The sequence below is a fragment of the Artibeus jamaicensis genome, unplaced genomic scaffold (genome assembly GCF_021234435.1).
Source record: "Artibeus jamaicensis isolate MK-2021 breed Jamaican fruit bat unplaced genomic scaffold, CSHL_Jam_final scaffold_916, whole genome shotgun sequence".
In the NCBI taxonomy this organism is placed as follows: Eukaryota; Metazoa; Chordata; class Mammalia; order Chiroptera; family Phyllostomidae; genus Artibeus; species Artibeus jamaicensis.
Genome location: NW_026522059.1, coordinates 31,990,451 through 32,018,356, shown reverse-complemented (window position 1 = coordinate 32,018,356; position 27,906 = coordinate 31,990,451). Strand labels below are relative to the sequence as shown.

Here is a 27,906-nt window from a genome sequence, read left to right as displayed (position 1 = left end):
GTTTTTACCTATATATACATGCCTATTATAAAGTTTAATTTATAAATTAGGTATAGTAAGAGATTAACAATAGCTAATAATTAGAACTACCGTATTTTTTGGATTATAAGATGCATTTCCCCCTTCCCGAAATTTGGGAGGACTAATGGTTGTTAATGCTGCTGCTGAGTTCTGTTTACATTTACATTGGTGAAATAGTATGTTATTTATGTTATTAAATATTTTACCACATTTTTTTGCTTCAAAGTTTTTTTTCCTATTTTCCTCCTCTAAAACCTAGGTGCTTCTTATGGTCCAAAAAATATGGTATAATATACTGTAATTAAAGTTATATGTATGTGACCTCTTTCTCTCTCTCTCAAAATATCTTATTGTATTATACTCACCCTTCTTTTTGTAATGATGTAAGATGATAAAAATGCCTTATTAAGCCAAAAACTTCTACCTTTTCACTTAAAGATAGCACCCCCCCTCTTGTGCTTTGGGGTCATTGTTAAGTAAACAAGGGTTACTTGAAAATAAGCACAACTGTACCTCCACAGCCTAGAGGGCTACTAAGGGACTAAAGGGCAGTGGCATATACAACAAGGGTACTCTGGACAAAAGGATGGTTCACGTCCTGGATAGGACGGAACAGGATAGCAGAAGAGTTCATCATACTACTCAGAACAGTGCACGATTTAAAAACTTATAAATTGTTCATTTCTGGAGCTTTCCATTTATTGATAATATTTTTGAAACATGGTTGACCAGGGGTAACTGAAACCTCAGAAAGTGAAATCAAGGATAAGGGGGGACTGTAGCATCCAATTATATTCATCCCTTGGTGTCCGTGGGGGACTAGCTCCAGTACCCTCTCCCCCTGCTCCGGGCCCAAGATACCAAAACCTGTAGATGCTCAAGTCCCTTATATAAAGTGGTGCAGTATCTTCATCTAACCTAGCATACAGGCTACAGCAAAGCATTCCTACGCATCACTTCATTCATGTGGATTCAGTGCAGCACCTGACACATGGCAAATTCAAGTTCTACTTTTTGGAACTTTCTGGGATTTTTTTTTGCCAAATATTTTAGATTCAAAATTGGTTAAATCCAGGGACACAAAACCCACAGATACAGAGGGCTGACTGTACTGTTAATCTCAGTATGGAAATAGGAGACAAGAATAAAATTAATTTTGAGGCATCTCTAGAAATCTCTTTAACTCTAGGATATCTCATTTCACTTTTGATATGTAGTAATAACTTTCTCAAACATCTTTAAATCTCTAGAAGGTTTTCTTCAAAATCCTGAACTTTGTTTCCCACACTGTTTTTCCGGGTATTGTGTAAAAATGGCCGGTTGAGTCTGACTATATCACGAGCTATCAGCCATTGCAGCAGTCCAGTCCTCAGTTCTGGAGTTTCCCCGGTGTCTATCCCTATAACAACAGTATTTAAATATTGCATATTTAATTTATTTAAAAGAAAAACTGCCTGAATTATAAGCCAAAGCTTGCATTATTAACTCAAGGTTGACAGTACTTATTATTGTTATAAATTAAGCAACCAAATCTTACATTTGAATGTTTTAATTTTGAAAGCCAATCAAATCACCTTTAATATTTAAATGGTGGTTCTCAACCACTACAGGATATTAGAATCACCTGGAAACCTGAAACATACATTCACCTGGTCCCTCTCCCCACCCTTCAGGCCAAATACATCACAGCCTCAGAGGTCAGGGCCGAACCACTGGTATTATTTTAAAGTCCCTTACGTGACTCTAACTTCTACACTTAGGGTAAAAAACACTGTTTTAAACCTAATTTGCACTTTTTGCTACTTGCAACTAAAACATCATTATATTATGAACCATACATACACAGAATCATGTATAGTATAATTTATAGGCAAAAGATATTTTAGGGTAATTTTGATCATTTTTACCCCTCTAGTTGGCTTTCGAATTTGACTAAAAAGCATGAACAAGCTCTCCAAAAACCCAGCCCCTATCTCTCTTAACCAACACCATGCATTGAATGTGTGCTACGGTTTTTTTAATTCCTCTAAATGCTGAACGACACTGTGGAGATACTTGTTCAAAATTTTTATAATTTAAAAACATCTGTTGCAGATAATGCCATTTTGCTTCCACTCTGGTCACGGTCAACAGCCTTCAGACACTACATTCACGAAACTCTGCACCACTTTCAATCCGCCCCTGCCTGTGTGCCTTTGCACACGCTATTTCCTCTTGTACGTGTCCTTTGCTCACATCCAACACAAAACCATGCATCCTTCAAATACTACCTTACCTAATCACACCTACGAAGTTTTCCCCTAGCCTCCTAGGCAGACATAAATGTCTGTTACATGTGTAATCCTATTGCACTTAGTAAAATTCTCACTGAAACAATTATCTTATTCCTTCCTAATTATCATTTACATTGGCCTATCCCCACTAAACTATGAATGATATTCATCTTTCAATGTTTACTCTTAGCATAGTGCTTGACACATAACAGTTACTGACAATGATAAACTATGAAATTTCTAAATGAATGAATAAGCCTGTAGAACAGATTTTATAATTATGGGTCACATTCAAAACTGAACATTAAGAATCAATGCAAAAAACCATGGTGGGCATTAGGCATTCTGAATCTGTGGGCTAATCTGTATTAGTACAAATCCCGTTGACAACATTGTACAGTAGAAATAATGGCAACCTCCAATTTAAATGTACAATCTAGGTCATGTCTCACCATTATCTCCTTTTTTCAAAATTTCATTTGACATTATTGAAATTAGATTTCATTCCTCTCCTGATATCAACACCTTTTAAATTTTTAATCACTTAGCATTCTGCAAAGAAAAAGCAGAGGGCCAGAGGAGGAGTGCACTAAGACAAATCGGTTAATCTCAGAAAAATGCCAAACTATATATACCTGGCTGACCATTTGATTTTTTAAAAGATTTTATTTACTTGTTTGTTTGTTTTAGAGAGGAGAAGGGAGGGAGAAAAAGAGGAAGAAAAAACATCAGTCCCCAACCAGGGACCTGGCCTGCAACCCAGGCATGTGCCCTGACAGGTGCCCAACAGGGGACCTTTCAGTTTGCAGGCCAACGTCTAACCGTCTAACGCTGATTGGCAATACCAATCAGGGCTGACCATTTGATTTTTTGAGAAAATCAGTGTTTGGAGGAAATGAAAGCATGAGAATAGGAATTGCCTCACTGAGCTAATATACATAAAACTACGTATTATGAGATAATTGTATGTTTATGAGATAATTTAGACATAAAAGTCAATGAAAGAACATCTTAATCTATCCCTTTATAAAACCAAATTAGATTTCAATTATGTAACCAGAGATATAGCCTAATTTTAGGCCAAATCACAAACATTAAATAATATCACAATAATACCTCTTCCAATGTCTTTGCCTTCCAAGTCCTTTAATGTAAATGAATTTCCTTTAACAATAAGAACAGCGTCACCTTCCCACTTTTTGTGTTTTTTCTTTGAAGCCTTACACCAAACAACAGCGAAATATTTCACCAGACCATCGGGTTCCACTTCTTGTCCCTTAGACACTGTTATTTCTTTGGGGGCTGAATAAACTAGAATAGAAAAATAAAATAAAAACCACATTACTAAAGATCACTTTAATATTTAAAAATAAGGTCATTCAAACAAAAAAATACGCAAGAAAGTCAAATTGTAGTCAAATTAAGCAACATGATTTGACCCGATCTTGTTAGCATTTTATAAACTGAGAAATTCAAATGTCTGGTGCTGGCATTACCATGAGTGCAATGAACATAATTTTTTAAGCAGTGTTTTCTTTTCTTTTTTTAAAGATTCTATTTATTTATTTTGAGAAAGAGAGGAAGAGACGGAGAAAGAGAGGGAGAGAGACATCAATGTGTGTCTCTGCACACCCCCTACTGGGGACCTGGCCCACAACCCACGCATGTGCCCTGACCAGGAATCGAACGCGCGACCCTTTGGTTCACAGGCCTGCACTCAATCCACTGAGCTACACCAGCTGGGGCTGAATATAAATTTTTTATCTCAAAATCATATAAACTCAGTTGAAGTAAAGTAACATAATAACCACTGCAAACATTTTTAAACTCTAGGGATTAAAAATAATATTTCAAAATCTCCAGGAAAACATCTGAAATCACACACTGAACAACTGATTTCATTAACAGTGACACAAGTCAGGAAAACTAAAATAAGATCACAGAGTTGTCTGAAAAAATATCTGCAGTTTCTTCAAAAACAAACAAATGTAAAACAGCAAGTAGCAATGAGACTAAACTTTATGAAAATACTTTTGTGTCCAAGTTACAGAGGACTCAGGCCAGCCCACTGATTCTAAGAATTCAGTAGTTATAATCAAGAACTTAAAAAGTTCCTTCTTACAAAAGCCTGTACTTTTCTCAAAGACATTTCCAGAATCACCTTATAAAAACACATCCCATGTTACCTAGACTTACTATGGTGATAATTTCACAATACATATAAAATATTACATTGTACAACTGAAATTAGTATGTCAATTATACCTCAATTTAAAAACTGCCAATCCTGCCCTGGCTGGTGTGGCTCGGTGGATTGAGCGCAGGCCTGCGAACCAGAGTATTGCGGTTCGATTCGCAGTCAGGGCACATGCCTGGGTTGTCGGCCAGTTCCCAGCAGGGGACACACAAGAGGCAACCATACATTGATATTTCTCTCCCTCTCTCCTTTCCTTCCCGTCTAAAGATAAATAAATAAAATATTTTTTTAAAAACCTGCCAATCCAAATACATGTATATGGGGAAGGCACCCAAAAGAATGCAATTATCTTCTGGAGGGTGGGCCCCTTGTACAGGATTCCCCCCCACCCCTGCCCCAAGGTGAGTGTCCCTAGGAACCTAACTGTATCAGTGTACCAGCTGGCATTGTTGTAAGAGGCTGCATTCAGCTTCAGTGAATTTTGTTTTTGAACTCTTTCAATGCATTTACACATTTCATGATGGGTGATTTATGGGCACACCTGCCCACACCCTGCTGAGTGTTCAGCAGTTTTTGACCAAAATCAGCATGACCCCTGTGCCCCACCTTCCCTGTTCACCCTATCTTGCCCTGAGGGACGTTTTTTGATTCCCAGTTGAACAGATGAAAAAAGTCCTCAAAGGGAAACATTTTGCCAATGTGGAAGAAGTGAAACAAACGAACAAAAAATGGCAGAAGCACTAAAAGGCATCAAAATCAACAAGTTCAAGAACTGTTTTGAGCAGTGGGAAAAATGTCTTGGTAGGTGTATTACATCAAATAGAAAGTACTTTGAAGGTGACTGAAGTTTTGACATGTAAGAATAAATACACAATGTTTTATAAATAAATTCCATTTGGGGAGAGTGTCCCCCCTCATATGATTGAAGAGGTAATTTTATACCGTGTGATTCTATGTATGACATTCTGGAAAAGGCAAAACTATGGAGACAGTAAAAAAGGTCAGTGATTGCTGGGGGTGAAGAAGGCATGAATAGGTGGAGTATAGAGTATTTTTAGGACAACGGAAATACTGCATCAGTAGCAGTTGTGTTTATTTTGGGGTGTTGAGTAAATTCAGACTTTTTCTACTATAATTATGTATGCAAAAAATGGTGACTGAAGTTTAAACATGTAAGAATAAATACACTATTTATAAATAATTCTGGCCTTTGGGGTATTCCCTTGTGTGGGTTTGTGTGTGTATCTCCCATATACCCTAAGAGTCTAAAACAGAAAATTCTCCAGCAACAGGTAAACTGATGTTTGATGACAGAAACCAAAAACTGGTTGCTGCCTCTGGACAGGAGAGAAGAACTTGTCCTGAATGTACACAATTAACAAAAATAATCACTGATCATTTTATGACTACTGCATCTTACTGCATGTAAATTATATACCTCAACTTTTAAAGATAAAACAAAGAAAATGACCATAATAGGTTGAAAGACATGAGCATGATACTCTAAACCTGTAGTGTTTTGAAGCAGGAATTATAACTAATTCTACTATTATAACATATTTACTAATTCAAGCACACTTTGCACTACACAAAACCTCCGCCTGATCTGCCTTACTTCCTCTATTATCCCCTTGTCATTACAGCTAAAACACCAGCTTCCCCAAGAGAAATACAGACCAGCCCCATACTGAGTCCATGCTCCTGCTTCTCACTTAATTTGTATGCTGGATTTTCAGTGGCAAGAGAACAGGCATTCTAGTTACCACAAAATCTCACTGCCCCATGCCCTGTATCTTTTACCAAATACGCACTTGATTCCAGAAAACTAAAAATAATAGAATTTACAAAACAAAAGCTAAATAATCTGATTCCAGAAAACTAAAAATAATAGAATTTACAAAACAAAAGCTAAATAATCACCTTTTTAAAATGTACCATTACTTAACTAGGAAAAGAAGAAACACATCAGGAATAAGACAAGAATGCCCCCTTTTACCACTTCTAATCAGCAATGTCCTGGAAGACCTACCCTACTGCAGTAAGGCAATAAAAACAAAAAGCATAAACATCAGAAAGGAAGAAATTAGACTGTACATATGTGCAGATAAGATTATTTACATAGAAATGTGACACGGATCCCGGCTCCAGAATCCATGACATTGTGGATAAGACACCAGGCGAATTCACAGGGACTACCAAGTCCTGTGGAGGAAAAGGGACAGCATGGCTTCTCTCTCAAGATGAGAAAAAGCCTCGGAGTGGCCTCAGCCACACTCTCAAGAGGACAGCACCCTGACCCTTGCCTTGACAGGCTTTTATTGGGTTTAATTTGCACAGGAAAAGCTTATCAATCATTGTCAGGCAGAAATGATTAAACAATAGATAACATTAAAAAAACTCAGAGGGTTTATTCTAAGTCAGGGTTACATAGTTAAAGGGCCATAAAACTTTGGAGAACAAACTCACCTCCTACTTGGTCCCTTACCATTTCAATTGAGGGTATTAGCAAAGTAGGTTTCATAGGGTTTTATGCATTCTTTCTTAGGCCTGATGGCCCCAGGGAACCTGCTCTTTCCAGCACAGGGCCGCACCCACCTCCAGCAGTGTTTCAGGCTTAAGGCAGGAGGGGGAAGTAAAGCAGCTAAGAGATTAGGAGACTTCCTGCAGACAGAATGAGGACTCAAGGTATGTCAAAGCCGAGGGGTGAGGGTCCATCACCCCTTTTCTATAGCCCCCCAAGTCCTTCCCTGGGGGCCCCCATGATCATGCCTGTCTTAGGTCAATCCTCCCTTGAGGAATCTTACCCGTCATTGGCTAAGCAATCAAGCATTGGGGGCCAGGCAAAAAGGTGATGTAAAAGGAGCAGAGGCGATGCCACTGCCAGGGAGATAAGCTTTGTCTCCTTAGTAGCCTGTGGTCCCAAGGTCACTCACTCTGCCTTAGCCATGGGCAGGGGGTGTTACAGCTTCTGAAACCAGGCAAGGCAGTTCCCAACAGAAACGCCCAGGAAATCTAAGAACTAATGACTAAAACTAATCAAACACATTTAGCAGGGTCACAGGTTGCAAAGTTCCTAAGTAAAAAAAATCAATTGTATTCATACAGACTAGTAGGAAATAAATGAAAAATTACATTTTTAAAAGTTCGTTCACAGTAGCTCCAAAAAAACACAAATGAAATGCTTAAGAAAATATCTACCAAGAGGCACCTAAACCCTCTACACTGAAAATTAAAAAGCTGTGCTGAAATTAGCAAAGATCTAAATATATAAAGCCCATACATATTTCATGGATTGAAATTTTCAATTTAAAAAAAGAAATTCTCCCTGAAATGATTCCTTAAAGAACACAATACCGACCAACCCCTGGAATGCTTTTGGTAGAAATTAACAAGCAGATTCTAAAATTTATATGAAATGTAAAGAACCTAGATAGCCAAAACAATCTTTAAAAAGAACAAAGTTGGAAGACTTATCCCATCTGATTTCTAGGCTTACTATCACACGACAATAATGAAGACAGTTTGGTACAGGCACAAGGGAAAAGAGACAAACAGGTCAGTGCAGCAGGAAAGTGGGCCAAATACATGGATGGCTCGTGCATCCATGGTCAACCAATGGTACGCAGCAAAGCTGGTGAAGCAAATTCAATGGGGGAAAGAAACTCTTTTCGACCAACATTGATAAATCAACCGTACATCCACATGGAAAAAGATGAACATTAAGAATTAACTCACCTATGTACAAAAATTAACTCAAAATAGATCACAGACAGACCTAAATGTAAAGCCATTTTACAAATCTGTACAGGAAAACATAGGAGAAAATATAGCTGACCCTGAACAACACAGGTTTAAACTGCACAGGTCCACTAATATACAGACTCTTTCAATAAATACTGTAAATGGATTTTCTCTTGCTTATGACTTTCTTAATAATTTTATTTCTCTAGCTTTATTGTAAGAATATAGTATAAAATATATATAACATACAAAATATGTGTTAATCAACTATTATCAGTATGGCTTCTAGTCAATAGTAAGTTACTAGTAGTTAAGTTTTGGAGGGGTCAGAAGTTATACTTGGATTTTCCGCTGTGTGGAGGAGTTGGCAATCCTAACTCCATGTTGTCTGAGGGTCCACTGTACCTGTAACCTTGCAGTAGGCAAAGATTTCTTAGCCAGAATACAAATGGGCAACAGAAACATCCACAAGGATGATTAGAATTGAAAAAGCCAGATAATAACAAGTGTGGTAAGAATATGGAGAAATTGGAAACTTCATACACTGCTGGTGGGAATATCAAATGGAGCAGCCACTGCAGAAAACATTCTTGCAGTTCTTCACATTAAATAGTTACCATATGACACAGCAATTCCACTCCTAGGTGGAACTGCCCAAGAAAAATAAAAACATATTCACATAAAAACTTATACATGAATATTAACAGCAGGATTACCCATGACAGCTCAAAGGCAGAAATGACCCAAATGTCCATTCAATTAACAAATGCATAAACTAAATGTGATATAGCCATACAATGGAATATTACTTGGCCATTAAAAGTAATAAAGTACTAACATATGCTACAACACAGATGAACCTTGAACACATTGTAGGTAAAAGAAGTCAGTCACAAAAGGCCACATATATGATTCTATTCATATAAAATGTTCAGAACAGGGAAATCTACTGAGACAGAAAGATTAGTGGTTGCCTTAGGGCTGGGTGTGGAGGGTAGGAGTAGAGGGAAGGAGAGGGCAATGTGAAAGCTATATGCAGGGCTTCTTTTTGAAGTGCTGAAAATGGTCTAAAATTGCTGTAGTGATAGTTGCACATACATGTGAAAATACTAAAAACCATGAATTATTACTTCAAACAGGAGAATTATATGGTATATAAGTAATATCTCAATAAAACTGTTTAAAAACATACACACAGTAACACCATATACCCACTAGGCTGCCTAATAGCAAAGAAACCTGACTACACCAAGTGTTAGCAAAGGTGTAAAGCCACAGGAAATATCATGCATTCTGCTGGAAGGAATGTAAATAGTACAAACACTTTGGGAAGCAGCTTAAAAAGTTAAACGTTATACCTAGTTAAAGTTTAAAAAGTTAAAAGTTATACCTACTATAACTAGTCATTCTACTGAAGACATCTACCAAACAGAAGAGAAAATCTAAGTCCACCCAAATAAAACTTGTATATCTTCAAGCCAAGAAACCAATCTCCCCAAATCCTGAAAAATCCATTGCGACTACCAGCACTTAGATAATCCATATCTTTTTTAAATTTTATTTATTTTTAGAGAGAGGGAAAGGGAGGGAGGGAGGGAGAGAAATATAAATAAATGTGTGGCTGCCTCTAGTGCGCCCCCTACCAGGGACCTGGCCCACAACGCAGACGTGCCCTGACAGGGAATTGTACCTCAGCCCTTTGGTTTGCAGGCCAGCCTCAATCCACTGAGCCACACCAGCCAGGGATAATCCATATCTTCATCATAGGCACTCATGGATTTATAGAATGAGTCTTGATTATCTTCCAACAATAAGTTATCATCAGAACTATCAGATTTTTTCTGAGAAAACAATGGACTCACATACAGCCTAAATCAACTGTGTACAGAATGCATGGCCCAGTGAACTTTTTATCAGTCCCTAAAAGGATTCAAGCTGCTGTAGCCTTGAGCACAAGCCAAGCATCCTCATCTCTGAACCACTGAACCATAGTTCAGTAGGGTCTTCCCAATAGTTCCACCGAGATGTTCTCCTGCCACTTCTATTCCTTAACACCATTTCCCATATTTACTATATTTTATGTTTTTAAATGTAGATGATCATATGCCTATCTTGCTTAAAATCCAGTAGTCTTCATGGTCTTGAAGAAAACATGCTAGTTCCAGTCCAAGGATGTTCCACTTCTCTTCCTCCCACCTGTTCTACAAAGTAACTTCTATTTACCCTTCCGGACAGTTTAAACTCCCCTGACTGCCAAACTAGATCAAGCTGCCTTGTTACCTCAGCATTATCTCAGCAATTATTTATAAATCATTTAACGTGCCTAAACTATAAAGTCCTGAGAGGAGGGTGTTTTGATAGTGTTCATCACCATATTCCGAGAACAACAGATAGTCTTCAAAGCTGCCATTTTGAATCTAGGTACATCTTGACTTCATGTTTACAAAAACATTTAATCAAAGAGAATAATCTTAAAAGTAATTTTCAGAGAAAATAACCTTCGGAAATTAACTTTTAACTCATCTCCATTATTGTCTACTTTTATAGAAAAATATATGCTCAATCACCAAAAAAGATGTATGCTGCACTACTTTTTTAAAGATTTTATTTATTTATAGAGAGAGGGGAAGGGAGGGAGAAAGAGAGGCAGAGAAATATCAATGTGTGAGAGATATACATCAAACAGTAGCCTCTTACTTGTCCCCACTGGGTAACTGAGCCCAGTATTGAACTCCAATGCATAATATTAATGCTGAAGTGTTTAGAAGTATTCTAACTAATTCTGCAACTTGTTTAAGTTTTCTTTTAAAAATAAGTTGATGGATGGATAAATGGATAAATATATGATAAAGCAAATACAATAAAAAGTTGCAGGAATTTCAGTGATAGATCTATGAATATTTACTGTAAAATACTTCTGACTTTTTCTATATATTTGAAGACTTTCTTCATCTCTGTAACACAAGTGAATTTCCATTACAATGAATTGTTACCTTCAAAATTTTTCAAGTAAACCTTACAACAAAGACTTAATCCATCAACCACTTAAAAAAAAGTATTTTGTATGAACAACTTACTTCTTTTAAAAAAGATTTTATTTATTTATCTTTAGAGGGGAAGGAAAGGAGGGAGAGAAATATCAATGTATGGTTGCCTCTTGTGCATCCCCTGCTGGGAACTGGCCCGCAACCCAGACATGTGCCCTGACTGGGAATTGAACCGCGATCCTTTGGTTCGCAAGCCCACGCTCAATCCACTGAGCTACACCAGCCAGGGCCATCAACCACTTTTTTATATATCGTATTTTACTGACTAGAGTTTTGTCAAAATAAGTTTTCTTTTATAGCCATAATTTCTACCAAATGCACTTTTGCTAAGTCAAATTCTGAATGCCTAAATATTATGAAGAATTTATCACTCCATTAGTTTTTAGTCAAGAAAATTCGCCAGTTTTTAGAAACACTGGCACTTGTCATGTGTTAGTTATTTAGGTTGTTTACCCACCTTGATTTACCAGATAAAATTTTCAGGGTTTTAGCATAAACTAAAAAGACAGGATGCTTCGATCAGTTTTTGAATTCTAAAGACCTTTGTGGCATTAAATTTCAGCCAATTTTAATTCATTTTCTTTTTGCATCATTTCTACTAGTAGCAGTTAGCGTGCATTGAACAAAAGACTGACAATATCTTTCTGCATTTTAAAAATGTGTTCATTTTTTATTAGATTATCCAAGAGAAAAATGTCATTCCTTAGTACTTGCTGTATAATAAGTCCTCCCTAAATGTTACCTACTGTCATCATCATTTTGCCTTTTCCCTTTTAGTCCATTTTACATGTAGGACCTGGGGTAGGAAAAGGACAGTGAATAATTCCAAAAATTAGGATGAAGACAACTGGAAATTAAACATACAATGAACATGATCTCTTCTATCTACTCTACCTATATTACATAAAGTATTGACTAGTTTGCTACATCCCAGACTAACCACCCCTAACAATTTCACCATAACTGTAATTTTTATTTCTAAACTGGGTTTTGATCTATTTCTCCTTGACCCTGTAACATAATTCCCAAATCAGTAACAAAAAATGGTCTACATAAACAAGACACTTGAGAGCCCTGGCTGGTGTAGCTCAGTGGATTAAGCGCGGGCCTGCGAACCACATGATCGCAGTTCGATTCCCAGTCAGAGCACATGCCTGGGTTGCAGGCCAGTTCCCAGTAGGGGACTCACGAGAAGCAACCATACATTGATATTTCTCTCCTTCTCTCCCCCTCTTCCCCTCTAAAAGATAAATAAAATCTAAAATAAATAAATAAATATATTTTTTTTTTAAAAAGAGAGACTTGAAGTCCTATCAGCAAGATTCACAAGGTAAAGATGCTTTAAACCACGCTTTGAAAAAACAGAAGGGAATATATGTAGTTTTAATATTGGTGGTGGACATTATACTTTTAATGATTTGTAAGCACAGTCATGCTAGGGTTGGAAGGCTCAACTGTGTACTACAAACACCCAAGTCTTTAATATTCTTTCTTTCCTTTCAAAAGTTCTATATAAACATATTGTTTTCAATTCAATATATGAAATTTTAAATGTTTTATACATTAACCAAATTCAATAAAGAATGTAAATACTCAGTGTTTTTTATTTTTTAATATATTTTATTGATTATGCCATTACAGTTGTTCTATTTCCCCACTTCATTCCCCCCCACCCTGCATACTCCCTCCCCCACCATTCCCCCCCTTTAGTTCATGAACACGTGTCTCAAGTTCTTTAGATTCTATATTTCCCATACTATTCTTGCCCTCCCCCCTATTTTCTACCTACTCTTTATGCTACTTATTTTCTGTGCCTTCTCCCCGCTTCTCCTTCTCCCACTCCCCTGTTGCTAAGCCTCCATGTGATCTTCATTTCTATGGTTCTGCTCCTGATCTAGCTGTCCTCTTGGTTTGCTTTTATTTTAGATGTGGTTCTTAATAACTGTGAGTTTGCTGTCCTTTCACTGTTCATCTTTTTTATCTTCTTTTTCTTAGGTAAGTCCCTTTAACATTTCATATAATAAGGGCTTGGTGATGATGAACTCCTTGAATTTGATCTTATGAGAAGCACTTTATCTGCCCTTCCATTCTAAATGAAAGCTTTGGTGGATAGATCAATCTTAGATGTAGGTCTTTGGTTTTCATGACTTGGAATACTTCTTTGAAGCCCCTTCTTGCCTGTAAGGTCCCTTTTGAGAAATCCGCTGACAGTCTGATGGGAACTCCTTTGTAGGTGACAGTCCCCTTATCTCTTGCTGCTTCTAGGATTCTCTCCTTCATTTTAATCTTGGCTAATGTAATGATGACGTGCCGTGGTGTGTTCCTTCTTGGGTCCAACTTCTTTGGGACTCTCTGAGCTTCCTGGATTTCCTGGAAGTCTATTTCCTTTGCCGGATTGGGGAAATTCTCTTTTATTATTTGTTCAAATAAGGTTTCCACTCGTGGCTGTTCCTCTTCCCCTTCTGGTACCCCTATAATTCGGATGTTGGAACGTTTAAAGATGTCCTGAAGGTTCCTAAGCCTCTCTTCGTTTTTTTGAATTCTTGTTTCTTCATCCTTTTCTGTTTGGTCATTTTTTTCCTCTTTCTGGTCCACTCCTTTGATTTGAGTCCCAGTTTCCTTTCCATCACTATTGGTTTCCTGTGCATTTCCCTTCATTTCAATTAGTTTAGCCTTCATATGTTCCTCTAATTTGTGACTAAAATCAATCAATTTGTGACTAGTTCTGTGAGCATCCTGATCACCAGTGTTTTGAACTGTGCATCTGAAAGTTTGGCTATTTCTTCATGGCTTAGACTTATCGGCTCTGGGGCTCTGAGTTGTTCTTGAGCCATGTTTTGATCTGTTCGTGCCAGTTATGTATAAGGAGTGGAGCCTTCAGTGTTCACCCAGGTCGCTGGTTTGTGACTATGAATGTGGGGGTGGGGTCAGAGAGGGGCAATTGTGGTCCCCTCTGCCGCTTCCTGCCACTGGGCCCTGCACAGTCTGTCTCACCGCTCGCTCCTTCACTAGTTTATCTGCGCACGAATGTGTGACCTCGATCAGTCCTCAGTGGGTCCAGTGCCTTGTGCCCTCAGTGGGTCTGCCTGCTACTCCACACCTGGGATCCGCCTACGGCTGCCGGTGCACCTGCGACACGTGCCCAGGTGGGTCAGGTGGATCTTTCCTGCCTGACCCCACTCTACTGCTAGCTCTGCCCCTCTTACCAGTTTGGCTGAAGGGTTCGTTGTTGTCAGACTTCCATATAGTTCAATTTTCTGTGGTTTGGCTGCGTTTTTGTTGCTAAAACTATGTTGTTTTTAAACTTGGTTGTGCGAGGAGGTGCAGTGCTTCCACCTACGCCTCCATCTTGGCGGAAGTCTCTGTTTTTTTAGTTTTAAAATTACCAAAACATACCAGAATGTTTAATATGCATTAACATAACTGCAATATAAATTTAAGACTTGAAACATACATTTTATTACACTAAAAATATACAAACATTAATAAATTCCTTTAAACTGGAAATCACTGTTTACCTAATAAGAGACTGAATGTCAACTACATACAAGTATCACTCTATATAAAATAAACCTAGAAGACACTTCTTTGCATCGGAGGCCATTTTCAGAATACTTTATGAGTACAACAGGGACTATACGTTTCATCATATTCCTCAATACCTCTTGTCAAGGCGTATATGCAATGAATGCTAAAGTAGAAAAAAGTACACAAAACTACATTTCCAGATATCTAAACTATCTACCAGAAAATTTCAATTCATTTAAATATTAGGAGAGTTATTCACCAATTCCAATTCTGACATTCCAATCACTGAACATGCGAAACTTTATTTTAAAAAAGAAACCATACATTGTAAATGGAAGTTTAAATGGTATATCTTTCCTAACCCAACATTATGTCCATAACTAATTTATACAAGAATATTCATAGAATCTTTATACACAACAGCCCAAATCTGGAAATAGCCCAGAAGTACATCAAAAGATAAACCAACTGTGGTATATTTATACAATAGACACTACCCAGCAACAAAACGCAATGAACTACTGACAAGAAGATGGATGAACCCGAGTATTAAAAATGTTAAGCTGGGTGAAAGAACAGAAACAAGGGGTACGTACTGTATGACGTTCTAGAACAGGCAAAGCTTACTTGTGATTTTCTAAAAATTAGAATAGTGGTTGCCTAAAGTGCCAGAGGACTGATTACAAAAGGAGAGGAAGAGACTACGGGAGTGAGGGTAATGTTCTGACTTTAAGAGGGATTTAAGCTGCAAAGGTGTAGTTCAACTGTCAAAAAGCATCACTGAAGTTTTGTGCATTTCACTGTTTGTATATCTTACCTTTAAATATATATATACACAAATAAATATTGAACCCCAATTCATAATATTCGTGCTGAAGTGTTTAGAAGTATTCTAACTAACTCTGCAACTTGTTTAAGTTTCCTTTTAAAAATAAGTTGATGCCTGGCTGGTGTAACTCAGTGGATTGAGCGCGGGCCTGCGAACCAGACAATCGCGGTTTGATTCCCAGTCAGGGCACATGCCTGGGTTGCAGGCCAGTTCTATGCAAGCCAGTTCCCAGCAGAGGATGCATGAAAGACAACCATACATTGATGTTTCTCCTCCTCTCTCCCTTCCCCTCTAAAGATAAATAAAAATCTTTAAAAAAATAAAATAAGTTGATGGATGGATAAATGTATGATAAAGCAAATACAATAAAAAGTTGCAGGAATTTCAGTGATAGACATATGAATGTTTACTGTAAAATACTTCTGACTTTTTCTATATATTTGAAGACTTTCTTAATCTCTGTAACACAAGTGAATTTACACGTAATTTTAAAACCTGAAAACATTTAGACTTAAAATTGTTTGGGCTGACTTGGGTAGTATTTTTATCTTATTTATTTATTTTGCTTTCCACTATTTAGAAACCAATTAAAAACTAAAAATAAGATTCATATTTTAATTATTAGTTTTAATCAAATCAAAATCATATGCAAATCAAATCAAAATGCAAAGATTTAGCAAACTGTTCATAATTAACTAGGTTGCATATTTTAAGCATTTAGTCCTTTGTATTAAATACTGCAACCGTATTTCATCTAATTATTTTTAAGTATTTACAATCAAATTTACTATCAAATATTTAATTGATTTTGAGAATTTGTGCTCTTAATATTTGAAAAATAAATATATCATTTAAACATGGTCCATTTGGTACCTACTATAACATAATCACCTAGATAAATTTATTTCGATTATGCCTCATCATTAAAATTTTACCTCAGCAGAACTGAATTCTCTGTCTTATGACACAAAAAGCAAGTACACACAAATCAGTACAATGTAGTACCTTATATTTAAAAGAACATGTATTCACAAAACATTTAACCACCATCAATGGACAGTATATATTAAATACATTTCATCGCACTCTAAATTATTCAAACATGTCTACTTAAAATTCAACATTACTCTAAAAGGCACATGAAAAATAATTTGTATTTTACACATTTCTATCTAAGATGCAACAGGATAGAATGAATCCTTCAAAAATGAAATAACACCAAGTTGATCCCTCATTATACATCTAAGTACTTGATTTGAATATTTTAAGAAATCCGCTGGCATCTTTAGAAATGAAGAGCTTCATTATCTTTTCCAGGATGCCATTATAAATCATACCTAGTTTAGGAAAACAAAAGTTGTGAAAATAATGTACAATTTAAGTTCATATGGGTAAGAAAACATATAGGAAGGTGCTAAAAATAACCTACCCACTATTTAAAGTACTAATATATTGGGTGAAATAGTAATTTGACATAGATTTTCAAATTTAATGTACTTGTACAAATTAAGTCTACATTTAAAAAATCAAATCACTCTTGCCTATGTTCTCCCAGCATTACATTTCACAGGCAAATCTCATGGCCCCCAACGATTCTCTACAGTATGTAGGATGTCTGATGGCTTTAGTTGTATTACACTAGTACCAGCAGAATTTGCCCTTACACGTTCCCCTTAGTAAAAGCTGCCCTCTGTGAAAACTGCAAATGTAAGCTGCTAAGTAGTCAAAAAACTCAAAAAATTCTGAATGTGAAAAAGAAAAAAGGTTTAGTTCGGAATTTTCCTAAGATACTACACAAAATGACAATAAAAACCTCTGAAAAAAGTTTAACGGTCAAATTTTCTTTATACTGGAATTTTCATAAACTATACTAATTATGGTTGCATGGGTGGAGGAGTGGTTATACAATGGAACAGAATCATAAGCGCTTAAATTTTTACAAATTAAAATTACACAAAACTGACTGGAAAAACTGCTATTATAAATTCACTGCAACAAGTGAGATACTGGAGTTTAAAAATATGTAAAAATAAGGCTGTTTTATTCTACTCAGTTGCTAAATGTTAATGAATTTGCCCTCTGACACAACTGAAAAAACAACAATCTTGAACAATGCTGGAAAACACTCTGTTGCAGACTATGTTTACAATTATTTCACGGGCAGCAGAATTTTCAAGGGCAATTTTCTATGTACATTTTTACCTTCAACGCTGATTTTAGAACCGAATCACCAAAGATGTATGCTACATGATTTTTTTTAGATTTTACTTATTTATCTTTAGAGAGAGGGGAAGGGAGGGAGGAAGAGAGGCAGAGAAATATCGATGTGCGAGAGATATACATCAGTTGCCTCTTACTTGTCCCCACTGGGTAACTGAGCCCACAACCCAGGCATGTGTCCTGACTGGGAATCGGACCAATGACCTTTCAGTTTGCAGGTCGGCACTCAATTCACTAAGCCACACCAGCCAGGGCGTATGTTGCACTATTTTGAACCCAGAACTCTTTCCTACAAACATCGCACAGAATTAATGTTCCACAGAACACACTTTGGAAAACCCTGATTTAGTTGCACAAAGTCAATATTCAAGTTAAACGTTCATCATCAATTCTAAGTAGTAGCATGCTCAGATTGCAACATGAATTACTTTATATATAGTAGTTTGTTTTCATTAACCTCAAAAACTTAAAGCTATTATAAGAATGCATTTACTGGAACTCTACTGTAAAAACATTACCTCAAATTAGAATTATAAAAAATGCATTAGACTCCAAGAAGTCAGCAGATTAAAGATGATAAAATTGTCAAAAGGATATATCATAATACATATTTTCAAGGCATTTTAATAAAATATTGAACTCTTAATAGATATAAAATGACAGTGAAATTAAGCATTCAACAACCTAAAGTAATACCTTAACAGTCCATTTTATTTTATTATTTCTATTTCTACAGCCATAACCTAAATTTCAGACTTACTCTCACTACAATACCCATCCTAAAAGACAATAACTTGGAGCGCTAATATCTCTCTCTTAATCAAAAGGCATCCATGGCTTCCCACTGTACATTCAGGTTTGATTTCTCAAAAATAGTGTTTAATATAATCTATAATCTGGCACCAACTTCAAAATTGATAACCCTTAATTCACCTTTACTACTTTTCAACAAATTTTTTTGAGAATCTAGTAGGATTTAGGCACTGAACTAGGTTCCAAAATATAGGATTTGTTAAAAGATTGCTGAACTCTACCTCCAGAGTTTCTGATTCAAAAGGTATGAGTTTACATTTTCCACAAGTTCTCAAGCGATGCTGATGGCTACTAGTCAGGATCTACTCTTGGTGAACCACGGCCCTACTCCAAAGGCCACAAACCAGAAGCCCCCTGGCTGAATAAGGTCCACTCACATGTTTTGTCTGTGCAGTTTTAACATTTTAAATTCTTTGCAAACATCTTAAAACTGGGAAATTGTCACATAAAATACAGATGTCTGGCTAACGCTTGTATGTGAAAATTCTCCTGGAGCTAAACAGTAGCTACCCCATTCAGTCAAGGGAGACATCCTAGTTCAGGCTACCACTGCCCTAACTGGCCCTCTACGCTCAGGTAAAGTCATCTGCCTTGGCGCTGTATTTGTGCTTGTACACAAATGTTCCACTCTTCCCCATTCTCAGCCTTTCTCCATCCTGTTCACTTTGACTTAAACACCTCTTCTCCATCCACTGTACTGCTAAAATTATACCTACCCCATTCAAAAGCTTGGCTTAAAAAATCCTTCCTCAACAAAGCCCCAGCCAAAATAAAAATCCTTAAGTAATATATATACTAAAGATTTAAACTTAGTATGTGTGCTTTAAGAATGTTTTATTTCCACAAATACTAGAATAGCAATATTTACAAAACATATTACAGAATATCATTTAAACCATCAACATATTTTTGCTATTTTTAACCTATGTAAAATTTAAATTTTGTTCATTAAATTTTTTTACTGTGAAATATTTTTCAGAATAAGACACTGAAAATGAATTAAGACATTAAATCTTACAGCCAAGATACATAATGGCTCCAAGAGAATATCATTTTGCTGGACAAAAAACAAAATGGAGGATTGGGTAACTAACACAATTCCCCTGATTTCATAACCTCCCAATTTCAAAAACAATTTTAATGAAACAAACACTTCCAATTTTTTACATGGAGGATATTTTAGTGGATCTTTACTTCTGTGAAGTACCACGGAGAAAAATTATAAAGATTCAGTGCTGGTCCTTGCTCTGCCATAAATAGCTTTTTATATCAAGTAAGTTGAATTCTCCCTGGACTTCAGTTTTATTAGCTTCTAAATTGAAGAGGTAGGGGGAAAAGTGACCTCCAAATACCTTTAATCACTAAAATCGTAAGACTTAATCCTTTCAAAAATGAAAGCATAAAAATCGATGTCATAAAGACAAGTTTTTGTTAATAGACTAGTATTGCTTCTAAATTACAGTGACTTACAAACCTTAAACTACTACAGCTTTCAAAGATCTAATTTAAAATGAAGACAGCTTTGAAAGAATATTTGTGTATATATTTACATATGTTATATTTTAATGATCAAAATATAACATCTTTTGTAAGGCAAACAATTAGACTCCTAGGAAAAAAATTGAGGGAAGACCAAAAAATACAACCATGCCATCTAATCAGTAAGTTTTAAAATATCTCAAAAAGAAAATTAAATAATTAAAAAATGTCGAGAGTTGCCCTGGCTGGTGTAGCTCAGTGGATTGAGCTCGAGCTGCAAACCAAAGGGTCACCAGTTCTATTCCCAGTCAGGGCACATGCCTGGGTTGTGGGCCAGGTCCCCAGTCAGGGGGCGAGTGAAAGGCACCCACACACTAATGTTTCTCTCCCTCTCTTTCTCTCTCCCTTCCCCTCTCTCTAAAACTAAATAAATAAAATCTTGAAAAAAATGTCAAGAGTTTTTTTAATGAGACTAACAATACTTTTTTAAGAGTATGTATTCTGCTTTAAGATGTTCCCAAATGAAAGTAATTTGGCCAAAATTAAAATTATCAAATTGTGAGACTGAAAAAAAACTCAGAAGCTATCATATTCAGGCAGATCATGCCGTAAGCGTATTGCTTTCAGCTTCTCCACTTCAATTTTTGCTTGTAGCAACTCTTCTTCTAGCTGCTGTCTTCTTTTCAATCCATCCCTCTTCTCCTGAACATACAATCCAAAATTTTTTTGATTTTCTAAAATTATCTGATGCTCCTCTTTCAGCATTTGCAGAATCTGAGGGTCATACCCTAATTGTGACCTAAAGTGTCCTCCATTCTCATGATGGAAAAAGTCATCTCTCCTTGGAATAGAAGATGGAGACAATGTCATTCTCACATCAACAGAGGAAAGTGATGGCGACACAGATCTTTCCATAAGATGTACTAATTCATGTTCTTCTCTTTGCTCAAAAGTGTAACTCTGTTCAGAATTTAAAACCAGTGGAGGAGGGGGTTTAATGTCTTCTTCTTGCTTCACCTCCACTGTAATAGCAACTGGATGGTGATCCAACATTACTTGCAGAGAACTGGCACCAGCCTGTGCTTCCTCATCCAAGTTTGCACTACAGCACACAAAAAAGCATTATAAAGTGTCAATCATCAAATGAAGACAAGAGTATATTTATGCCGTACTTTCATGTTTAATATACATTAATCGTCAAGCTCGAAAGCTATGAAAAAAATTATGAAACAAAAAAATCTTAACCATGCCCTGGCTGGTGTGACTCAGTGGACTGGGTGCCGACCTGGGAACCAAAGGGTTGCCAGTTCGATTTCTGGTCAGGGCACATGACTGGTTTGCGGGGCAAGTCCTCATCTGGGGACACATGAGAGGCAACCACACATTGATGTTTCTCTCCTTCTCTTTCTCCCTCCCTTCCTCTCTCTCTCTAAAGATAAATAAATATATATGTTTAAAAATCGTAACCCTTAGAATAACAAAAGCAAGTGGCTAAGTAGCCTTCTGTTTCCCTGCCTCCTTCCCTCACACGCCAGCGCCTTTCCCTGCCCCCTTCTCAGGTCGTTCTCTAGGTGTGTTCCGTTGGCCTCACTCTTTCTCCCAAGCTCCACAGCCCTTCTCTTGCCTCTGTAATTTGTTTCCTCAGCCCATTTCTTCTATGGCTTATTTCTTCAACCTCTGACTTTCTAAATAAAATTTCCCTTATAGTTTGTCTTGGCTCTGAATTGTTTCTTAGCCAGAACTCAAGTACTGAGGTTGTCAAACAAAGTCCAGCCTAACTTGTTCCTCACACCTCCACTACTCTTTGTTTCTATGAGTTTGTGTAGGTTTTGCGTTTGAGTGTTTTTTAAGATTTTTTTTTTAATTTTTAAAGAGAAAAAAAGAAAGGGAGATGATGGAGAGACACATAGATATGTTAGAGATACATCGATCAGTTGCCTCTCGCACACCCCCAAGTGGGGATCTGGCCCAGAACCCGGGCATGTGCCTTGACTGGGAATCAAACCCGTGAGTGACCTTTTAGATCATAAGTCAGCACTCAATCCACTGAGCCACACTAGCCAGGGCTGTTTGAGTTTTTTTAAATTCCACATATAAGTGAATTCACATGGCATTTATCCTTCTCTCTGACTTATTTCACTTAACATAATACCCTCCACACCTATCTTTATTGTCACAAATGGCAGAACTACTTTCTTTTGTATCCAGTATGTATGTGTATACCATATAATCTTCATCCATTTTTTTATTGATAAAAACCTAGGTTGCTTCTGTATCTTGGCTACTGGAGATAATTCTGCGATAAACCTAGGCATGCGTATATCTATTGGAAACTGTTTTTGTCTTCTTTGGATAAATACACAGAATAGAACTGCTTAAAAAAATTTTTCAGGTGAGTAACAAAATTTAGGATCTTAATAACATATACATATAGCTTTCTCCCATCTTTAAGTTATAGATCAGGCTCCTAAAAAGACAGGAAATTTACCTGGCTGGTGTAGCTCAGTGGATTGAGAGGGGGCCTACAAACCAAAAAGCGGTTTGATTCCCAGTCAGGGCACATGCCTGGGTTGCAAGCCAGTTCCCAGCAGGGGACACATGAGAGGCAACCATACATTGATATTTCTCTCCCTCTCTTCTTCCCTTCCCCTCTAAAGACAAATAAATAAGATCTTTTAAAAAAAGAGAGAGAAACTCTTTGGGAAAAAAAGACAGGAAATTTCAAATATTACACAAGGACAAAGAGGTAAATTACTTTTTTTAAAAAGCCATTTTTAATGGTCTCAAAGAGACACCAGTTGTTCTACAAGCCTGACATTTTTTTAATGGCACAGAAAGCCACTCAGTGCATTCTAGGCCTTGGTATCCCCACACCTTAATCCCTGGTCTGCTTGTGCTCTCCTAAACCAATCTAACAATCATGAAAGCTCAAAACTTCTAGGAGGACAATGGAAGACCATCTGTGATTTCTGTATTTATGAAAAAAAAATCAGTGGTATAAATGATAATGGGAAAAATAATTTTTAGAAAATAGCCCTGGCTGGGGTAGCTCAGTGGATTGAGCGCAGGCCTGTGAAGCACACAATCGCGGTTCGATTCCCAGTCAGGGCACATGCCTGGGTTGCAGACCAGTTCCCTGCAGGCCGGTTCCCAGCAGGGGCACGAGGCATCCATACACTGATATTTCTCTCCTTCTCTCCTTCCCTTCCTCTCTAAAGATAAATAAATAAAATATATTAAAAAAATAAAATAAAATTTAAAAAACAGATTTTAAAAATCAAGATTGAGCCCTGGCTGGTGTAACTCAGTGGATAGAGCGCGGGCCTGAGAATCAAAGGATCGTGGTTCGATTCCCAGTCAGGGCACAAGCCTGGGTTGCAGACTGCTTCCCTGCAGGCCAGTTTCCAGCAGGGGATGCACGAAAGGCAACCATACATTGATGTTTCTCTCCCTCCCTCCTTCCCCTCTATAAATAAATAAATAAATAAAATCTTATAAAGAAAAATCAAGATTGTATATGACTTTCAGTATGCCCAACCATCAGGATTATCCTTTCTACCCATTTGCACAGACAGCAGTGTTCAGTCTTGCCCACCCTAAACCGAATGACTCGGCTCTTCTCTCAGCTTTTCAACCACTGTCAGGTCAAGTTCACAGGCCAAGGATTTATATCTACCACTGTATCGCCAGCATGTACCTTAAAACTGTACTTGAAACCTAGCAGGTGGTCATCATATGCTGAATGATTAAATATACCGAAAATGTTTTTTATAATGCAATGTTTTTAAATGACTTACATATGATATATTGAAAGTTTATTAAATTTACATGTAATTTCCATATAACACACCTTCCTACTAGACATCTAGTTTTAGCATAGTTTATTAATATTTATAGTGATGTAAGTGCAATGTACCTTAAGATTCCAGTTTTATAAAAAAAATTTCACATATAAAGCTGTTAATTTAGAATATAATCTTGTTTCTTGAGTTTTTTTAAATTTTTGCTTCTGCCTCACTTAAAAATAAAATAAGAGAAAAAGATTATTAATGAGAAAACACTATATTAACATTGAGAATATTTATAGATGATGAAAAAGTAACATGGTTAAGATGTATTGTACATGGATGATTAATATGTTGAAGTAAGTTGAAGTAGAACATAGGAAAAGAATTGAAATCCCCAAGTGTCACTTACAAATGGCATTAAGTTGCCAAAATTTGCAGATATTTGTCTAACAGATACAAATGAAATAAGATATATAATATGTTACGAAAAAATCTATTTGTAGATCACATAAATTTTCATTTTAATTTTTTACTTTTTTGTCATCTTATGCTTTTCAAAAGCAAAGCAAAAGAAATGTAATTCAAGTTAGTAAGGTTTGCTTTTATTACCATCTCTAAAACCTACAATGGGAAAATGTTCAAACTACAGATGAAAATTTAATTTTTTAAATCTACACAATTACTGTTCCAAATTAGTATGTACAGTAGAGTATAATACTCACAATTAGACACAAACATATTCCCATGTAAATTTAAAATATGCCTTATGTCTGGAATACTGCATTCCATTTTAGTTGAAACATTTACAAGTAAGGCCATTATAGTAAAAATGCATTAGAGAATGTCACAAAAATAATAAACAGAAGGACTTCTAAAATTTTTAAGTATTGATTTTAAAGATCAAATAGATTACAAAAACACAAAATATAATTTGAGATTAGAAAGAAGTAAAAATAAAGGCATAAATCAATGTGTTATGGAGACAGTCTTACAACATAGGTGTGTACTTTTTTTAAAGTAAAATTTATGTATTTACTTTGGAGGGGGAGGGTGGGAGAAAGAGACAGAAACAGCGATGTGCGAGAGAGACTGGTTGCCTCCCTCATGCCCCCAGATAGGGACCTGGCCAGCAACCCAGGCATGTGCCCTAACTGGGAATTGAACTGGAGACCTTTTGGTTTGCAGGTCAGTACTCAACCCACTAAGCCACGCCTGCCAGGACAGGTGTGTATTTTCAAATACATTAAATAATATAAGCAGTAAGATTTTCCTTATTAAGAATGGGAGTTTGGTGAGATTAACAGACATATTTATATAAAAGCATAATTAAAGTTATAAAATAATGATAAACTTGAGATAATTAAGATTCAAGATGATGCCAAGTATAAGCACATTACATATATAAATATATTAAATGAAAATGCTACTATAGAAAAATAGCAGTGTAGACACTAACATAAGCAAGCATTTAAGTGACTTATTTAGAATATTCTTCACTTTAAAATCTGAAAACTGGCCCTGGCTGGGTAGCTCGATTGGTTAGAGCAGCGTCCCTAAACGCCCAGGTTGCAGGTTTGATCCCTGGTCAGGGCATACACAGCAATGAATCAATGATGCATAAATAAGTGGAACAACAAATCGATCTCGACCTCTCTCTACCCCTCATCTCCTCCCTCTCTCTCTCTAAAAATCAATCAATATATTTTCTTAATCTGAAAAATTATTTACACAGTAGGTATAAAAATAGATTAAATCAATTACTTTTATCAGAGAAATTTAGTTGTCTCAAAAGATTGCATATGTAATACACACAAATAATCAAAATATAAGTAGATACTCATATATTATTTTTCTTCTATACTCACTGTATTATTAAAATATGTATCTATTGCTTCTCAGCCTTTAGGCTAAGATCATATGTAGTGTCCATTCTTACCAGTTTAAAATAAGTATCTAACTAAAACTACAGTTCTATATGTAGTTTTTAAATTACAAAAGCCTATACTTAATACCCAAAAGACAGTTTTATACTTGTACTGCAAAAGCCACTTTTCTCTATGGTTTGAGGGTAGGGGGAGATTTAATAAGTAGGAAAGTATAGAATGGTCTTACTGTGAAGTTTTTTGGACATCCAGCACATTAGAATTTAATCCTTTGTAATCACAGTGAACATTTTAAGCAGTGGTCCCACAACTTAATACACTGTAGATCCATATCCCGGATTCCCACTAGTGATATTTTTTTTACTATGCTATCAACTAGAAATAAGCTGGGCTGAAAAAATTATACTAGTAAATTATCAAAATAACAAACACATTTGCTAAAAAGTTTTTTTCCCTTGTGTCTCTCTTAACTTCAAAAGATTTCACAGGTTATCTACAATTCTGCTTATAAAATAACTCTCCCACTAACAGGAGCACACTGTGAAGCTTTGTTTGAAAGGTCTCTCAACTAACAGTAAGTTCATAACGTGTAAATTACCCTAAATGATTCAGAAGAATGCAGCTGCCATTTTTGTCTTGTGCCAGGGGTTAAAATTTCAATCAGTAGTAAAATAAGAGTTTTTAAGATTCCCAGGGAAGTAGTTAATGTGGAGCATAAATTTAAACAAAGAAATGTTTCTAACCCTCAATGAACCCAGTTGCTCTTACTGGTGTAGTAAAATTCATATTCTGATATCCTTGCAAAGCAGTTGGAGAAATCCTGCCCATTCCTGTGTGACCCAAGATCAAAGTGACACTATACCATTAATTAATAAAAACACAAAAACTGAATTTTATTAAGTAGTTGAATCCCTAATTAGGTACCAATTCCTTTCCTAGTGTTTATTTTAAATTTGTTAGAAAAAGAATTTAAACTGTTTTAATATATACAATAATACCATTGATAAGTTTACATAGTTATTGATTTTAGTTTTTTAGCTCAAACAATATTCAACAAAAGATTAACAATTTCAAATAAAAGCAAGGGTTCCGTTTCTCCTGAAACTAACTTTTTACAAAACTGAAAATTCCAATGAAATATAATCTTCAATGAAATTTTAAAAGATCTCTCTCAGCTAATTAAATAATTTAATTTTAAAGCTTAAAAAGTTTATGAGGTGATGTTGCAAATTTCATCCCATTCATTCCTCCCTAACCTTCACTTTTCAGAAACTACAAAGGGAGGGAAGGGGGAAGGGAAGACAATAAAAAGTGGCTTAAATGAAATGCAGCAGAAAAATTCCTTATAGCCTCACTTTTCTTTTTCTAGAATACAAAACAAAGACACTATTCATTGCTCCCGTGTGGGGATGCTTACTATGCATATCACTATCACAACTAAGCCAGAGCCCAATAGATAGGAGGCGCCATAATTTTCCACAACAAAATAAAATAAAGCTTACCTTTGTATGTGGTTCCTGTCTCTTACCAGGCAAAAACTGGAAATCTGGGGAATCATCTCCATAACTTTCTTGGTTGGCTCAGAAATATTGCCTTTAAAATCTGATTGGGTGTCTTTTTGCTGCAATAGCTCCTGTTTGGCATATTCTTTGAGCCTTTTGTAAAGGGTGCGCAGGCCCTGCGCTGTTCGTGGAGGGCGGTCTACTCCAATTGCATTATAGTTAACTGCTATGATATCCCAACACCTATTCTTTTCCACTATTACTGAATGTTTATTAGTGTGTTCTTCAAGAATTTTCACATGTGGCTTCACAAGCTTTAGCAAATCAAGCTTTTCAGATAAGGTAAAATTGGAAGATCTAGCCTTTCCTACCATTGTTCTTTTCAAATTAAGTAGGCAGTTTCTGAAACCACCATGCAGCCTTCAGCTCTGCTCAGCTCTTTTCACAAACGGTAAAAGATCAGGCTTAACTAGGCTAGCCTCATTTAGGCCCACGCCTACAGGGGAGGGTTTATTAAAATTCCTCCAGCTTAAGCTGACGCAGGTTCAGGAAATCTGCTTAAGCCAAGCCTGACCTACATAAAGC

At 36.3% G+C, this 27,906-nt stretch overlaps 2 protein-coding genes across 3 annotated transcripts in view; both read right to left on the bottom strand.

Moving 5' to 3' along the window:
* RAD54B (RAD54 homolog B) overlaps positions 1–27,906 on the bottom strand; it is an 89,693-nt gene that overhangs the window by 35,971 nt on the left and 25,816 nt on the right. For both annotated transcript variants that reach the window (XM_053661237.1, XM_037131159.2), the window contains exon 4: positions 3,411–3,605. In XM_053661237.1, the coding sequence (XP_053517212.1) occupies positions 3,411–3,605 (195 nt within the window). The remainder of the gene's footprint in view (positions 1–3,410; positions 3,606–27,906) is intronic.
* Positions 18,531–27,747, bottom strand: FSBP (fibrinogen silencer binding protein). Its single transcript, XM_037131160.2, has 2 exons — positions 27,322–27,747; positions 18,531–21,250 (listed from the first exon to the last, which is right to left on the bottom strand). The coding sequence occupies exons 1-2, from the start codon at positions 27,693–27,695 to the stop codon at positions 20,725–20,727; spliced, it is 900 nt and encodes a 299-aa protein (XP_036987055.1). The 5' UTR covers positions 27,696–27,747; the 3' UTR covers positions 18,531–20,724.

Bases quoted from the DNA above. Each gene is read 5' to 3' on its own strand.
- FSBP (XM_037131160.2), bottom strand. From the start codon at position 27,695: ATGGTAGGAAAGGCTAGATCTTCCAATTTTACCTTATCTGAAAAGCTT. The intron at 21,251-27,321 runs GTAAGCTTTATT...TGTGTGCTGTAG, and splicing joins GACAGGAACCACATACAAAG to TGCAAACTTGGATGAGGAAG.